At 39.4% G+C, this 16,680-nt stretch overlaps 1 protein-coding gene across 20 annotated transcripts in view; it reads right to left on the bottom strand.

Annotated features, from left to right (window-relative positions):
* CFAP20DC (CFAP20 domain containing) overlaps positions 1–16,680 on the bottom strand; it is a 269,629-nt gene that overhangs the window by 38,097 nt on the left and 214,852 nt on the right. For 12 of the 20 annotated variants that reach the window (XR_009048710.1, XR_009048711.1, XM_057704976.1 and 9 more), the window contains one exon: positions 10,295–10,356. The exons of 7 other annotated variants lie outside the window; for them this stretch is intronic. Coding sequence is in view for 10 of the 13 variants with exons in the window: in XM_057704976.1 (XP_057560959.1) it covers positions 10,295–10,356 (62 nt within the window). In the remaining 3 variants the exon portion in view is untranslated. Of the gene's footprint in view, positions 1–10,294; positions 10,357–14,642; positions 14,745–16,680 lie in introns of all 20 variants that reach the window. One more of the 20 variants, XR_009048713.1, reaches the window with a different exon arrangement.

Below are 16,680 nucleotides of genomic sequence, written 5' to 3'. Positions count from 1 at the left end.
AAAGCCATTCATCCAGTAGTTTAGGGGTGAATTACCCCCCTCAAAAACAAGGCTTCATTAGTATAAACATTACTGCTTAACTGAAAGCCACACTGTGGTTTTATTGAAGCTGAGAGCTTCATTTTGTGTGTGTGTGGGTGTGTGTGTGTGTGTGTGTGTGTATTTAATGGGTACAGAGTTTTAGTCTTTTAATAAATTTATTTATTTATTGACTGTGTTGGGTCTTCGTTGCTGCACATGGGCTTTCTCTAGTTGTGGAGAGCAGGGGCTACTCTTTGTTGTCGTATGCAGGCTGCTCATTGCGGTGGCTTCTCTTGTTGTGGAACACGGACTCTAGGTGTGTGGGCTTCAGTAGTTGTGGCACATGAGTTCAATAGCTGTGGCTCTCGGGCTTTAGAGCACAGGCTCAGTAGTTGTGGCACACGGGCCTAGTAGCTCCGCGGCATATGGGATCTTCCCGGACCAGGGATCGAACCTGTGTCCCCTGCATTGGCGGGTGGACTCTTAACCACTGCGCCACCAGGGAAGCCCTGAGAGCTTCATTTTTATCATGATTGTGACTGACTTCTGGCCAGGCCAGATCTCAGTTTCTCCTTCTTTTGTTATTTTGATAATACAAATGGTTCTGTTGTTTAAAACTTGTTCACTATTAATTCAACAGAAGATTTATTACCCTCACCTCATTTCTTGCTTTAATTCATTTGAAATGAATTAAAATATGAGAATATGTAAAATTCTAGCTAGTTTGTTTTCGTCTTAAGTGATTAAGTTCATTATTTACAAATCACCATTTAGCTTAACTTGCTATTAATCTAAGCTTTCACATAATAAAACAAAGGTCACTATTCTTAACCTCAAAAGTCAAAAGCAAACAAGCTGTTTACCACAAAATATGAGAAACTGCCTTCTAACCAGTCTTGTTTCAGCACAAATATAATTTTCTGCCATGCATACACCCAATACCCAACAGCATTTTCTTGTCCTAAGCAACAAATTGCATCTGATTTGTCTTAATGAATGGCCAGGGAGCTAAAGGCTTTTAAAAATCAATGGGCAAGAAAGAGTCAATAGAACAATAATGTTAGTGTTAATTCAATCAAATCAGCTAAAAGTTGTTTGCATTTTCTCCTTCAAGTAATTTTAAATAGGCTGGACGTTTGACTTGTATGATATTTATTATACTGAGTGGGTTTTTATGAGGTAATGAGCAGCAAAATATGAAGCTGTAAACTCAAACATAATATATTTAGAGTGAAAAATTATGTGTTCTAACTTTAATCAATTTGAAAATGTAATGTTTTTCATTAACAAGAGAAACAAAAGGATTACAGGGAAGAAGTAAAACTAACTGCCAACAGAAGCAGAGTTTGTGAGTGGGTACAGGTTTGGAGAGGCTGTGATTTCTGTGTGCCAGGCTTGGCCCGTGCTCCCACACCCCAAGGCACCTTTCTTTCTTTCTTTCTTTCTTTCTTTCTTTCTTTCTCTGCTCCCACACCCCAAGGCACCTTTCTTTCTTCCTTCCTTCCTTCCTTCCTTCCTTTCTTTCCTTCCTTTCTTTCTTTCCTTCTTTCCTTCCTTCCTTCCTTCCTTTCTTCCTTCCTTCCTCCCTTCCTTTCCTTCCTTCCTTCCTTCCTTCCTTCCTTCCTTCCTTCCTTCCTTCCTTCCCTTCCTTCCTTCCTTCCTTTCTTCCTTCCTTTCTTTTTTTAATTTTTTACAATAAACTGCATATATTTAGAGTGTACTATTTGGTATCCCAATCTCCCAATTCATTCCCCCCCAATCCTCCCCGCTTTCCCCACTTGGTGTCCATATGTTTGTTCTCTAAGGCACCTTTCTTAAAAGCATTCACACCCTGCCTTGATGACACATGAGGTGTGGACTGCCTGTGCTGGGAGGCTTCAAGCTCACCAAGGGAACACTGAAGTCATCTCTTCACGGTGCTCTGTACATAGCAGGTGCTTCAAAAACACTCATTGAATATTACTGGAGGTATGAACTGCAACACACTTTCAGTCATATCGTGTTGTAGTAGTTCTTTGTTTAAACAACCACAGAAGCTATTCTGCGTTAGGTTACAAAGTGAATGGTAAGCCAGTGAGTCTAAGGATGCGACTGGCTGTGGCCATTTAACCATAATTATGGTCTTCTATTTCTTAGGTTCACGTCATTATCCTGGACCTCAGCCTGCATTCCTTTCTCCTCCCCCTCAGACAGAATAGAGGTGAAAGTTATAAACTGGAATTAGTACCAGAAGAGGAAGCTGAATCTTCCAATTAAAAGCTGAAACTGTAAAACGTTGGAATGGTAAATAATTGCTTTAGTAATCACCTTCTTTACACTGGACTCCGGGCCAAAGGTAATCTGAGTTCATCATTTGGATGGGGAAACCTGGATTATCACAGGAGCCCCACATTTTGCTAGTTAAAAGTGCTAAGATTCTTCAGGGACCCATCATTTAGGATGTAGAAGCACTGGGGAGGTGAGAGGAGAATATGCAATCTGTTGTTCTGAAGCTCTTGTGGAAATGGGCTTTGTGAATTTGTAATTTTGGAAAACATAACAACACCTAAAATATTGATGAGTACTTCCCCAGCCCTAATGGCAGAAGACTCTCTCATGGAGTACAGCTGGAAAATTAGGAGACTCAGGTTGAAGAGCTAAGCCTCAGCGGCCTGAGAGCATGCAGGCATCTCAACTGAGAAACTGGACCGGGGACTGGCGGGTGCCCAGGCAGGCAAGGCCAGAATGAACAAGTGGACAGAATGAAGAAAAATAAATATTGGTCCAGTGGGTAGGGGTGGTACCTTGTCCCTGGGGTGATGACTAGTTAGGGCCTGGGCGGGGTGATGTGAGCAGCTATGTACTCTTGATCTAACGGGCTGTGATAGGATAAATGATCACACCAGGTCTGAAAGTAGACTGGGCAGGTCAAGTGCTAAGAGCAGAGGAGGAAGAAGTGATGGGGCAGGGACTGCCAGCTGTCCAGCCCTGTTGGTGAATTGTTGGGTCCTCTGAAACCCAAGAGGAATAGTGGCCCTAAAGTTGTATAGGGATGGGTCCTAGGTTCAGAGTGGTCAGAGGTGAGAAGCAGGATGATTCTCCAGGGATTACATTTGCTACCAAGGGTGCCTTTAGCTCAGATTTTCACTGGGGCAGGGCTAGAGAAGCCATTCTGATCCTGGCCTTTGCTGTAGACTGGGGAGGAAGGCTAGAGCAGTGAACTGAGAATACCTCCCAAAGTATGAGGGGCAGGGAGTCACTTGAGTTAAGAGGGTACCTACACCATAGGCTCAGATTCGTTCTCTCTCTCTCTCTCTCTCTCTCCCCCTTCTTTTCCATTTGCCTATCCGGATTCTATTAACTGGTGAAGGTTAAGAACACACTCTATAGCAGTGCCAATCCAAGCAGATTTCTAGCTATTGGCATCTTCACTTCATAAAATGGGCATGAATAGGCAAATACGGATAAGCAATTTCCAATAAGAATACAGAGAAAATTCTCAAATTCAATAAGAAAGTCTCTATTTAAAAGTTTAAAATGATATATTTACCAGACACTTTAGATTATGCATATCTTCTAAGGGATCATTTAAAGCAGATTCGTGAAATAGATTTCATTTATTACAAGTAGGAACAGGGCCAGGTTCCAGACACCCTCAAGGGAGAAAAGTACACAGGTACTCCTGGGTTCCAGCTAGCAGTTAAGTACACAGTGATGTAGCTAGTGTAGAGAGATGCGGGAAAGTCATTTTTGTGAGGTGAGATTTAATGAATTCAGCACACATTTCTTGAGTGTCTCCTTTGTGCTTGGCACTGTTTGAGGAGCTAGGGATATAGTGAGCAAGAGAGATAAAGGCCCTATGCTCATGCAATTTACATACTAGCATATTCTGGAGGGGTGTGTGTGTGTGTGTGTGTAGACAACAAGCAAGTAAATTCAGGTGGTGAAATGTACTATGGTGAAAACGAAAAAGATAATGTAATGAGGCTGCCTGGGGCTACTTTAGGTTGGATGCTAAGAAAGGGGCTCTCTGAGGAGATGACATTTAGATGGAGACTTGAATGACAGGAAGAGGCTGCCATGTCCTTTCTAGGGTAGGGAATGCCAGGCACAGGGGCATCTCATGCAAAGCTCTTACGATGAAACCAAGCCCGCAGTATTTGAGAAAAAGAGGCAGGACTGTTTTAATCACTATTTTGATCCCTATCAGGATCACTATTTGATCCATAGTGAGCAAGGTGCACAACGGTACGAAACACCATGGAGTGGCGGGCATTCAGGATAAGGAGCACGACTTGACCCTAAGAGCAGAGGGAAACCTTTGGGAGGTTTTACATGGCGGAATACTTCAGTCCAGTTTAGGTGAATCAATACCACTCTGGTTGCTGAGTGGAGAACACACTGTAGGGGCCAAAGGAGCAGAGAAAGCAGGTGGGAAGCTATGGTGTTTGTCCAGGTGAGAGATGATGGCAATTTGGGCTAGGACTGCAGCAGTAAAGAGGCAGCAGTGGCTGGATGTGGCACATACTATGGTCAGAGAGAGTATCAGCACAACTTGCTGAGGCTGCACATGGGGTGGGTTAGAGAGAGAAACCAGGGATCACTCTTGGTTTCTGCTTGAGGGAAAGGGGGATGATGGTAGCATTTTTGAGATGGAGAAAACTGAAGGGAGAACAGATGTGCAGAGGGACAGAAAACCAAGTTATGTTTTGCAATGGATTTGAGGTGTGCATCAGAGATCCAAATGGATTGGACACCTGTCAAAGTGGCAGCTTGGATAGATGAGTCTGGAATTCAGAGGAGGGTCAGGATTGGACATATAATGTTGAGAGTCATTAGAATATAGAAGGTATTGGAAGCTATTATTAAAGAGATTGTATAAATAACACATATTATATTACATAGTAAAGATTAGGGCCGTTCTAATGGTTACCAGTGTCTATGGATCTCTGGGTTGGCAGTGAGTGGAACATACATAAAAATTAAATTTAAACTGTCCAGACAAAAGCTTTGCACAATTTTATCCTGATAGTGAATGAAGCAATACCACTGTTCTTCTCTTTTCAGAAAAGGAACGGGGCAACTCTTTCAAGGATACAGGAAAATATTTGAAACTTAACTGGCTAACATTCAGGATGAAGATTTTCGTTTCTCCATTTCGTTTCGTATCTGGGCATACCTCCCCACTCCCTCCCTCAGCTCATGTTCTGATGGAGCCCCTACCCAAGCCAGGCTGTGCTGAGCACCACAGGGAGGAGAGACACTGCTCTCTCCCCGGGGAACTTGGAGAACAGCATGACAGGTCCTCAGTCAAGGAGCTTAAATCTGACTCGAGGAATCTGACTATGGAAAGTCACTCTCTTAAAATGAGCAGGTGTGAATTTATGGGAAGGGGATTATGAAATGAGAGGCACCAATGTCAATAGCTTTTCCTAGGTAAACCTAACGAGAGAAATGATGAAAGTGAAAACCGATGCCTTTGGTTTTACAAACAAATCATTAAGATTTAATGCCAAAATATAGATAGTAGAAAACAATAATGACATACATTTAGAGGAACTAACTGTGTGTACAGTTGGGAAATCCTCTGTTGTGCTTTGGTCTAATGAGAAAGATTTGTTAAAAATCTGACTTATGTGTTTTAAAATGATTCATACTTAATCATTTGAAGAGGAACATGACATATAAGTTCTGTATTTAATTTTATTTATTTATACATTCTCTCTCTTGTGTTGGTGGGGGAAAAAAAGCTTAAGCAACAGAGGAGAAGCTCATCAGGCTGAGTCCCGACAGTTGGAGAGAAAAGAAAAATGAAGCCACTCTGATCAGTCCAGAGCAGTGCCTGTAGGTTGCAATGACAGGCCAGCTCGCCTCAGTCAGGCCGGCTGAGCCAGCATGAACCGAGGTCAGTGATTATTAATCATTTGTCAAAGTCTGCAGGGATTTATCAGATAATTATAGTTATAAGTATGCTCATATCACACAAACATGTGGCAAGGCTGCAAAGGATTCAAGCCCTAACACAATCTGCAATGACATTTTAAAAAACTATAGATAAATGCTAAATCATAAAGCAAACACTTTAGAAAGAAAATCATGTCATTCATGACTGTTCGGGCAGTCTAGAATTATTTTTTATATTGTTTATTTCCATAAACATTTGGAACCTTACAGAGCCTTTGACTACCCTTCCCTCCTCCCCTCTCCCCCCAATTTTCCAATGAGTGGTAAAAATAGCAAGCACACTCATCATTTGAAACGAAAGATTGGTTATCGACTCCATCCACATGAAGAGACAACCGGAATGTAATCACAGCTTACTTTATAAAACCCATGCCTGAGCAAAAATATCTTGAGCTGTTCTGAAGAATCTATATAAACGCATAAATAGATGTGCCCAAGGGACAGCTCTAAACCCCACAAACCAATAGATGGCATTTTAAAATAAATGATTGAAGGCTGTGCACAGCATCCATTTTGTTCAGTTTGGCAGAATGTAAGTTTACATGCTAGGAAACATTTCTCAACATGAATGAACTGTGAAATTGTTTCCTTCTACCCAGCACTCCTTTAAATTGTATTAGATTATGTTAGCCATTTCTGCACCTTGTCATCCAGGCTATCAGTGCCCCAAGAGGTGAACAATGGAAGCAAGGGTTCTAGCAACTGAGATGCTGTCTACGTATCAATCAGTATCAGCAAAAATAATGGGAAATATCACCCCCCGCCCTCCATGCCTACCAAAGCAAGGGGAAATGGCTTTGTTGCAAATCTAGACACACAAGGGAATATGATGAGGTGAACCATGTGTATTTCAACCCCCAGACTGTAAAATTCTCAGGAAATGATTACGATTCAGTGTCAAGCATTGCCCGATTAGTGCAAGTGAACTCTTTTACTCTGAGGAAACCAATATATGAATATACGCAGTGTTTTAGCCATTTTAACCCTAGAGATTACCTTTCTAAACAGAAACCTGTCTGCTTTGTGGACTGCATACTATCCTTAACTTTACTCATCAACATATAAAACTAAGAAGGTAATAATAAAAAAAAGAAATAAAAATCTTTCCAGAACAAAATGTAAATAAAAGACTTTGGGGATATTGATTATTCTGTTACATTAATAAAGCTAATTGAAAGTTGACTCTCTAAATATGTAAGTGCATGAGTATAAGTGTACATAATTTAAAAATTTTAGGTTCTTAGGTCTCCGGAGTAGTTGCAGATATGTCGTTGAAGCTAATGTGGACATTTCACCTCCCAAAGGGCACCATTATGCTCTCCTCTTGGTGGACCTGCACACACACATGTCCCCCGTCCCCGTTATGTTTGCATTATTTTGATCACAGCAACACTTAATTCAGGAAATCAAGAGCATACCTGCTTCTCAAGTGTTGTTCAGAGCCTCTGTACACCAAACTTTCAACCAGATTCAGGCTAGAGGTTTGTTTATCCAAGGAGGTGGAATTAGAGTCTTACCTTTTCATTTCTTATGTTTTTATAGTCATTATCAATATCTTCTAACTTTAAAGTTTAATTTTAAAGTTCTGTGTTTTAGGGTCTCAAGCATGGGATACTATTTATAAGAAATATAACACATACAAATCTTAAGAAGAATCATAGCTTTCAATTTTAAGTTACATGTAAATGTACTACATCAGTGGTCCCCAACCTTTTTGGCACCAGGGACCGGTTTTGTGGAAGACAGTGCTTCCACGGTGGGGGGGCGGGGTGTGGTGGGACGGTTCAGGCAGCAATGCGAGTGATGTGGAGCAGCAGATAAGCTCCGCTCGCTCTCTCACTGCTCACCTCCTGCTGTGACGCCCGGATCCTAACAGGCTGTGGATCAGGGGTTGGGGGACCCCTGTATTACATGATTCAATTTATCCCATTTTTATATGATGGTCTATGCTGACCTCATGATTTTATCATCTTCTTTATTCATGGCCCGATAATGCCTTTCTGCCAATTCTCCAAGCTACTGGATTTATGAGCCAAGAGCCAAGCCATGCAATCTGAAGATTTTCTGAACAGCTATATAATAATTTTCTAGGAAACTGGTGGATAACCTGCTGGAAAATGGGATTGGTGGCATTGTGTGTTTTGCTTTGAAATTTGGCTTTTAATTTTATTATGTGAAAATATAGATTAATTTTTCCTAAATGAATGAACATTTAATTAGTTAAATAAAATATGCTGTCCATGTAGTTGGTGAATTTTCTTATATTCTGTCTTTGGGAATCAAATTTTAAAAGAGATATTTAAAATCATATACTACCACATCTAAACATTAATTAATTAATCCAATACTATGAGGTATGTTTCCTATATAGGGCAGTGTTCCCTTTAATAGTGGAACTGGTTTTCATATGGAAAGTCTGTAATGAGTCTCATCAAAGTCACAGAATCATAAATCTGGAAGTGACCTCAGAGAGCTCGTAACTCAAATCCTTTCCTTTACACATGAGGGTGTTGTTATTATTAGACGAGGTCTGAACAGGTTGAGAGGCTTGTCTGAGATCATATACTGGGTTCGTAGCAGAAGCATGATGAAAATTAGGCCCCCTTTTTCTTTTTATTGAAACAAAATGCTCCACTTTCTAACATCATTTTCTAACACTTTCATTTACTCAGCTTACAAGTCCTGACTGTTATAATTTGGAGCAAAGTTGGTTTCCAATTACCTTGAAAGTTTATTCATATATAGATAAAGAGTTATTGGTCAAATCTAGATAAGCTGCAAGATTGCAAGAGACATATTCACATATCAAGAGATAACTATTTTGATGAATGGTTAAACACCTTTTTATATACACTGAAGCTAAAGTTTTCAACTTATATCTATTTATGATAGTAACAACTCCCCCTACTAGGTAACATGCAAGAATGACCAGATCAAGTATATAGACCATGAACACTTAGAAGAGATTACTAATAAAGAACACTTACTCTACCTATGTCATGAATATTCTGGGCCCCATTAAAAGTCCTGTAAATCATGTAGGCGGTTTCCTGTAGCCATGTTAGTTTTACATGGCTTGGTCATTTGGCTCTTCATTGCTAATTGGCCCAGAAGTGGATACTTGACCCAAGCTAGGCCAATCACATTCTTTCTCCTGGAAAGTAGGGGCTGGGATTCAGACACACACTGTCAGCCTCAGCATGTACTTTGAACTGTAATATGTAAACTCAAGACAGCCATATGTGACCGAGAAGTAAGGAAAACTGATGCTTAGAAGAATGGAGCAGACAGGAAGAAGCAAGCAGCGATGGAGTGAGGATTCTGCCTGCCTGCCTCTCTGCTTTCTAGTACCTTGTTTCAGATACCTCCTGAGGCTGGTTGCCCTTGGCTTCCAGGATACAGACCTGTATTCTTATTTAACAAATTCCTCCTGTCTGTCTCTCTCAGGTGAGAGAGCATGATAATGAGATGCATTTAGATAATGAGCTGCATTATAAAAACGAAGGTCTGTGGGTGGTGCCCAAGATAGACCGATTTTCAGTAAATTCCTAGTATTTCATAAATAGTAATAAAGTGATATTGACTTATACTGATAAACTAGCGTATTTAGCTATTTTTAGAAAGCCATATAATACTACATATATTTCAAAACTCAAATTCAGATTCACTTATCTCTAATGAGCCTAATATAATAAGGTTCTTCTATATTGACAAATGACTCACGTGTCAAAGACATTTCTGAAATAATAAAATAATTTTGAGATTATGAACTTTGAAATTCTGAAAAAAGAGAATGGCCATTTGAACTCATATAAGCTATCTTGATGAATGTAAAGGCAGCAGATGACATAAAAGGTTTTATAAGGTTTTATAAAAGCCTATAAAAAAGGTTCATGCCTAAAATGTACAAAACATCAAATGCCTATTTAAGATGAAACATCTATGCAAATAGAATAACACCGAGTAAATGAACAGTTAAAGAGAGCTTGCTATGTGTCAGGAACTGTGCTAAGGATTTTTCACGTATTAGTTCATATGTTCCTCCCCAAAATACTATGAGGTAATTATTATCCCTGAATTTCTATGACTTAAATGACTTCCTCAAAGTCCCACAGCTAGTAAAAGACAGAAGTGCTATTTAAACCTAGTTACACTATTAACTATGACAGCACAGTCTGATTAAGAAAAGTAGGCTGAATTAAAACTTCTAAAGAAAAGAACTTTGGAAGCTCTTTGGAAGGTTGGAAAACAATTTCATGAAACCAAGAAAAATGCACAGTCAGTTCCTAAATAATGTTTAAAAAAAATTAAGCTTATTAATGATTCTTACCGAGGGTTAGAAGGAGAAGGTGGATTCATTTCCTTCTGATAGTGATGACCCTGGTTGACAGGCTGTAAAAGGCAAAACATTTGTGAGGTGCTAATGAGCATAGTGCTCTTTACACATACTTTCGCATGCACTCTCATTACTGCAATAGTTTTCTGAGAAACAATTTCCTGCAAGAAGGGGCTGGTTTATTTTACAAAGTCGAAAGCTGTTTGGGAGATCCAGCAAGTAACAAAGTGGTACATGTGAGAAAACACAGGTTATTTTCATGGCCAGTCACTGGATTAGACAGCATCTATGGTGTAATTAAAGTTCATGTGTGGAATCCTCCTCCTTGTGGAATTTGTATACTGTTAACAAAGGTTGCTATTTCCAGATACAACAAAACAAAACATCTCCTGGAACTAATGTTGCATAGCAAGTATCAGCAATAATGTCAAGGTCAGGAGATATAGAATATGTATATTTATATCTCATTGTTACTAAGTTTGCAAGGATAACTTCTGTTTTCATTATTGGAATTACACATGTTAATCTTAGGTCAAGGTGCTCATTTTCCCCAAGTATATAATAAAACCTCAAGCATTAATCAGAGAACTGAAAAAAGTGATGCCAATACCTAACAAAAATAGGAAATCTGAATTTTCCCCTCTGCAAGAAATCTTTAAGTTACTACCTTTTTCAAAACATAGCTAAATAACTACATTCCATATAAGCCTTAAACACTTGCCTCCAATGGAACTTGATGTTTTTCCTTTGTTCTATAAAGGCAGAAAATTTCATTATATCTGATAGAAATTCTCTTTTTGAACATCACTTCAAAGCATGTTTCTTATGTGGTTAATAACCATGTAATTCTAATATGAAAATCATTTTTAAAAATTTCATTTTATTACAACTTGGAATTTGGAATACATTTTTGAACTGCATTTAAAGGGCTTCTGTTACTTCCTTACCTAATGGGGTTGGTGTTAAGGTTTTCTCAGTCATAATGTGGCCCCACAGTGCTGACCCTAACCGAAGAAAACAGTGTAGCAATGATACCTGTACATAAGAGGCATATATTCTTTATTTTCCACATATTCCTTATTTCAATGGGTCCTAAAATATTAATGACATGAGTGATGGGAATTCTTTAACTGTCTTCCTCTATAAATAATCTCTTGGAAGTGTTCCCTTAATTTAAATCACCCTGTCTGATAATCACAGTCACTTAGCTTATCTGTGATGCACCATGAATTTAAATGTACTCAGATACTTTGGTAATTGAACCAATATCAATGCATCACCATTTCAGTAATAAGAAAAAACAGCTGGGAGAACAGAGGAAGGAAACACATGTCATAAGACATATTTGATCTCACTGGAGAAATAAGACTTCCAGCAATTTGCAAGTGAAATTTAGTTCTATGATTTGGGCTTTATTATTTCACAGCAAAAAAGGGATTAGCAAGCAAAGGGCCTAACAGGTTCTCTAGACCAACTCACAGTGGTGCAGAAATACTCCTGATAATATATTTATTAGTCTTCGTCCACAATTTCAGCGGCACTCAGGCCTCTAGTGAATGGATCTCTGCCTATTTACTTTTAGAGGCATTTAAATAACTAAGCATCATAGTCCTGATAGTCAGGCAATGTCCATTTTCTTAATTTTATGCTGTTACTTCTATTTTACACCCGTCCCTAACCCCCTTATTCCAAATGACTTACTCCAGCCTCTGGAGAACAGAAATGGTTATTTGGTTTGTGACAGTTCTCACTTAGACTACATAGTCTGGCCCTTCCGTGTTTGCTCATGTTTATATAAAACAGATCCAATGGTACAAGGAGTAAAAGAGAACACTAAAGTAAAAGACACACTCACAGTGATTTTTAAGTGTTAGAAAACAGAAAAATAGTCAGTGGAAAAACTTTTTGAAGTAGTAAGGACTGCTGACATGAATAGACAGAAAGGTAAATGAAAAAATTCAATCAAAAATAATTGTAGGGTAATTAGTTAAAACTAATGACCAAGTTTTAACCCCCAAATATTTTATTCAATAGCCAGTTTAAATTTAATAATGGCACATCATGGCAGAGCATTCTGACTCATACACGTAACTGCTATAAACTGACCTATAAACCCCAACTGCTAATGACTCTGGTGGGGAGGATGCAAGTCTTCCTTTGGAGTGGGTACAATACAAAATTCTGTGGCCTCAGTTCCCTTTCTCTGTGCATGTCTCCTAATTTCATACTCAGACTCAGGGACAGGAAGGGATTATGGCAATGATGCAGCTAAAAAGCTCCTTCAATTATTTCAGTTCCCATAACTTTGCTTTGATGCTTTCAAAGGACAGAGCTTTCATTTCAATGACGTCTTTTTGTTTTCTGAGGCCCAAATAAGAATAAATGGGAGCGTGCCTAATGGTTTTCAAAAGCTCTCTGAATATGGTGTGGTGGAAGTAGGGGGAACAGATGGATTGTCTGAGGCCAGATGTCCCCACCCACGAACGGAATAGATATGTTTCTGTACATATGAAGCAGTAAACCTATCTCTACTATTTCTAGGTAGGTAACATTCCATGAAAGCACCAGTTAAAAAAAAAAAAAACAATTGGGGACTTCCCTGGTGGCGCAGTGGTTAAGAATCCACCTGCCAATGCAAGGGACATGGGTTCGATCCCTGATCTGGGAAGATGCCACATGCTGCAGAGCACCTAAGCCTGTGTGCCACAACTACTGAGCCCTAGTGCCACAACTACTGAAGCCTGTGCACCTACAGCCCGTGCTCCACAAGAGAAGCCACTGCAGTGAGAAGCCCACGCACCGCAACGAAGAGTAGCCCCTACTCTCCGCAACTAGAGCAAGCTGCCCAACAGCAACGAAGACCCAACATAGCCAGTAAATTAATTAATTAAAAACATTAAAAAAAAATAAAATTTATTTTTTGATTTTGGAATTCAGCCACATTTAGAGAATTCCATAAGAAGCAGCAAAGGAATAATAACTAACACCTACAAATAACTAAGACAACAATAATAATAGCAGTAACTGATATTTATTGGGCACTGACTCTGTTAAATTCTTGATAGGTATTGTCTCATTTGATCTTCACAGCAATTCTATGAAATAGATGGGATTAACAACTGCATCTAACAGAGGATGACATTCAGACACTGGGTGTTAACCCAAGGTCATGCCAGTCAGGAAATAGTAGGGCCAGAATTTGAACCCATGCGGTCTGATTCCCCAGTTTACCCTCTTTAACCAGTAAGTTGTAGTGCTTAATCCAGCCCAGGGGTTCACCTATAGCAGTGAATACACAAGTTTTTGAATAACAAATATGACAAACTCAGCTCAGTTAATAGCAGGAAGAAAAAGTGGTCCTGAAATACATTTATTTGATATATATGACTATCTCTTTGCCATAAATTAAATTCATTTGATTTCATTCTTATGACATGCCACTATATATTTAAAATTACAGAAAATAAGTTTTGCCACATTGCTAAATTTGGGACAACATACGATATAACAGAACTCTAAGAAAAGCTTATTTCATGGGGTGACTTTCATAGACACTAAACACAGAACAACTTGCACATTTCAATATTTTCTCCTGACAGCACAGATATTACACTGACTCTAATATTAGTTTTCGTATATTATATCTATAGTGGTATAAAGAACAGCTGCTCATCTGATTTATCTGCAGCTTAGCACAATCAACTACTTACGTTTTTAGTTCAGGAGGAATAAAAGAAAACTCATCATACCCAAAGAGAGCTGAGAAGTTAATGAATCTGTAGATCAGAACGAATTAAGACCTGTTAGCTATAAAGAGCCTGAAATGCCAGTATATTACATATTGGATGCATAGCAGCCAGCGATCATCACGGAAAACACTGATATGCTGATGAGACAAGAAATGGAACAGATCCTAGAAACTTGGGACCTTGTCCTTTTGGTGGCGCTGTTGCTATGCACTAGTGTCAGGAAAACCACACTCACAAGAAATTAACTGCCACTGAGCACAGCAAGCTTTGTTTTTCCACGATCAAGCTGCTAGAAATTTTAGGGGTGAGGGAGAGAAGTGAAGGCTAAATTAAAGAATAGGAGATAAGATAACCCTGCCATGTTAAAAGGTAAAGGCAATATTTTTCTGTTGTTATGTAAAACCTATGAAAATGGCAAAAATGTTGCAAGGTTAATCAAGACCATAAATAAAACTTGTCTGAGAACCTACCATATGCTTGAAATTTTAAGTGCATTTTGCCTCATTTTTCTGCAAATATTATGCTCTGCAGTGTGCCATGTTGATGGATGCATGCAAGGATTTTTTTTTTTTTAACAAGCTGAGGAGACTTACGTGCTTGATATTAGGCTATGGGAATTGTTAGCTGGAAGCAACGATCGCTTCGAGGCATCTGCTTACAGGGCAGCATGCACATGAGGCACGCTCTTCTTGAATCTAGGTTAGAGGTGGGACAGAGAAATAATGAAACACTGAACTAAAGAGTTTATTTGTCAAGCTCTGAGGGGTCAGTCTGAATTCTAATGGTTAAGCTCACATCAAAACAAGCACAACAGAACCTCTGCCTACTCTCACAGCCCTCGGTGGTCATAAAAAGGGAAAATATCCTAGAAATCTGTTCTGATCACTGAAGTGGCCCTCTGAGGAGAACACCTTTGGGGGAGCAGCAGACTACACTCAGCGTGAGCTTACTCTCTTAGGCACTCCATGTACACACTCAGCTCCCACCAGGCCGACACGAGGAAGGGCCTTTATTATTCCCATGTCATAGGTGACTGCGCTAGCAAATGGCAGAGCTGGGATCTGAGCCCAGGCTGGCTCATGCAGAGCCTAAGTCTAAGTTCTTTTGGTCATCTCTTGAAGCTGTTTCCATTCACAGCAATTCCTCTTTCTAAAAAGAAACCACACACGCGCGCGCGCACACACACACCCTCAAGACATAGTTTTATGCTACTGTCAATCAAAATCCTTCACCAAAATAAAATTCACTTAAGAATCCATTATAACTAACTTCTAGCCCTCTTCCTAAGGCTGTCTAGAGCCCAATTTTTGAATAAATCTCATGAGGGCTACTCCTAACAGAACCCTCCAAAATTGATTACTTGTAGCCTGGTTTCCACAGAAGTTGTCAAGCATTGTTTTAATTGAATTTGGTTCTAAGTTAGAAACTTTGAAAAATTTGTCTGTCAAAGGCCAATGGGTTTCTCAGTAGGCTTGATTAATTTAGCAAGAGATGCCTATAAAAGCCAATTTGCTATGAGAAATATGGTTATATTTAATTACACTTTAAAATGACTAATTTATTATATCTAAACATCTTTCAGATAGCACACATTACTCTGAACTGTAGAGATGCTGAGAAACCAAAGCTTGTAGTAAACACAATAGATTTTGCTAAAGACTCTTCATTTTACTCTGCGTAAGCTTCCTGGTTTGACTGCAACGTGTGTGAAGTCATTAGGTAAAGATGCCAAACTGACTGTGACCTGCCTAAACCTTCTTTCTAAACTACTGCCACCAAGCCTTGCCCAGAGGGAGATTTTTTTCCTTTGTGTGTATATTTAATATCCATTTATCAAATCTTGAATGTAAAATATTACATTCAGGACTTATTTACGCAAAGCATAGCTGATGTTTATTTTGGAATTTTGATGAACTACCTTACTTTAGAGTAAAAAAGGAATCTTTTAATATTATTGATTGATTTATTCAACCACTGACTAACAACCAGCAGTGACTGAGCATGACTTCATTCCGGTGACTTCATGCCAGGCTTTGTGCTCGGCACAGTCCTGACTTCAAGGAGCTCACAACCAGGCCCAAGGGTTATTGGCGACAATGGTTACCAGATGTGCTAAGTGCTATTGTTAAGCCTGAAGATAATGGGAACCAGAGAAAGAAAAAAAATAATTCTGTGCGGGAGGGAGGGTTTTCCTGAAGCTGAGACAGTTGAGTTGGGCCTTGGAAAACAGGAGTGTTCAAGGTAGAGAAGAGGGATGGAGGGTCTCCAGGCAGAGGAAAAAGTATGGGTAGTGGCATCACTGACAGGCTGTGGACAAAAGGCAAGCTGCACGTGTAGCTAGAGTAGCAGTAGTGTTATTGGTGGGAGGTGGGTAATGATTATGAGGGAAACAAAAATTCATTTCAAGTCCTGTTCAAAGTGATGGAGAAACAAAGGCACTAAGAGGAGGTTATTATGTTAAAGGAGAAAATTAATTCTGCTCCTTTTCAGAACTTAGAATTCCTTTCCTCCTCTTTCTATGTGATGAGTTTACACATGTTCTTGAACTCTGGCTTAACTGTAGCCTTCTCTGTGAAAGCATCCCTGAGACCAATGGGTAGAATTAATTGCTCCCTCTTGCATGTTCCCACA

This window comes from Hippopotamus amphibius, chromosome 13 (assembly GCF_030028045.1).
Source record: "Hippopotamus amphibius kiboko isolate mHipAmp2 chromosome 13, mHipAmp2.hap2, whole genome shotgun sequence".
Classification (NCBI taxonomy): domain Eukaryota; kingdom Metazoa; phylum Chordata; class Mammalia; order Artiodactyla; family Hippopotamidae; genus Hippopotamus; species Hippopotamus amphibius.
This window is presented reverse-complemented; position numbering and strand designations above follow the sequence as displayed.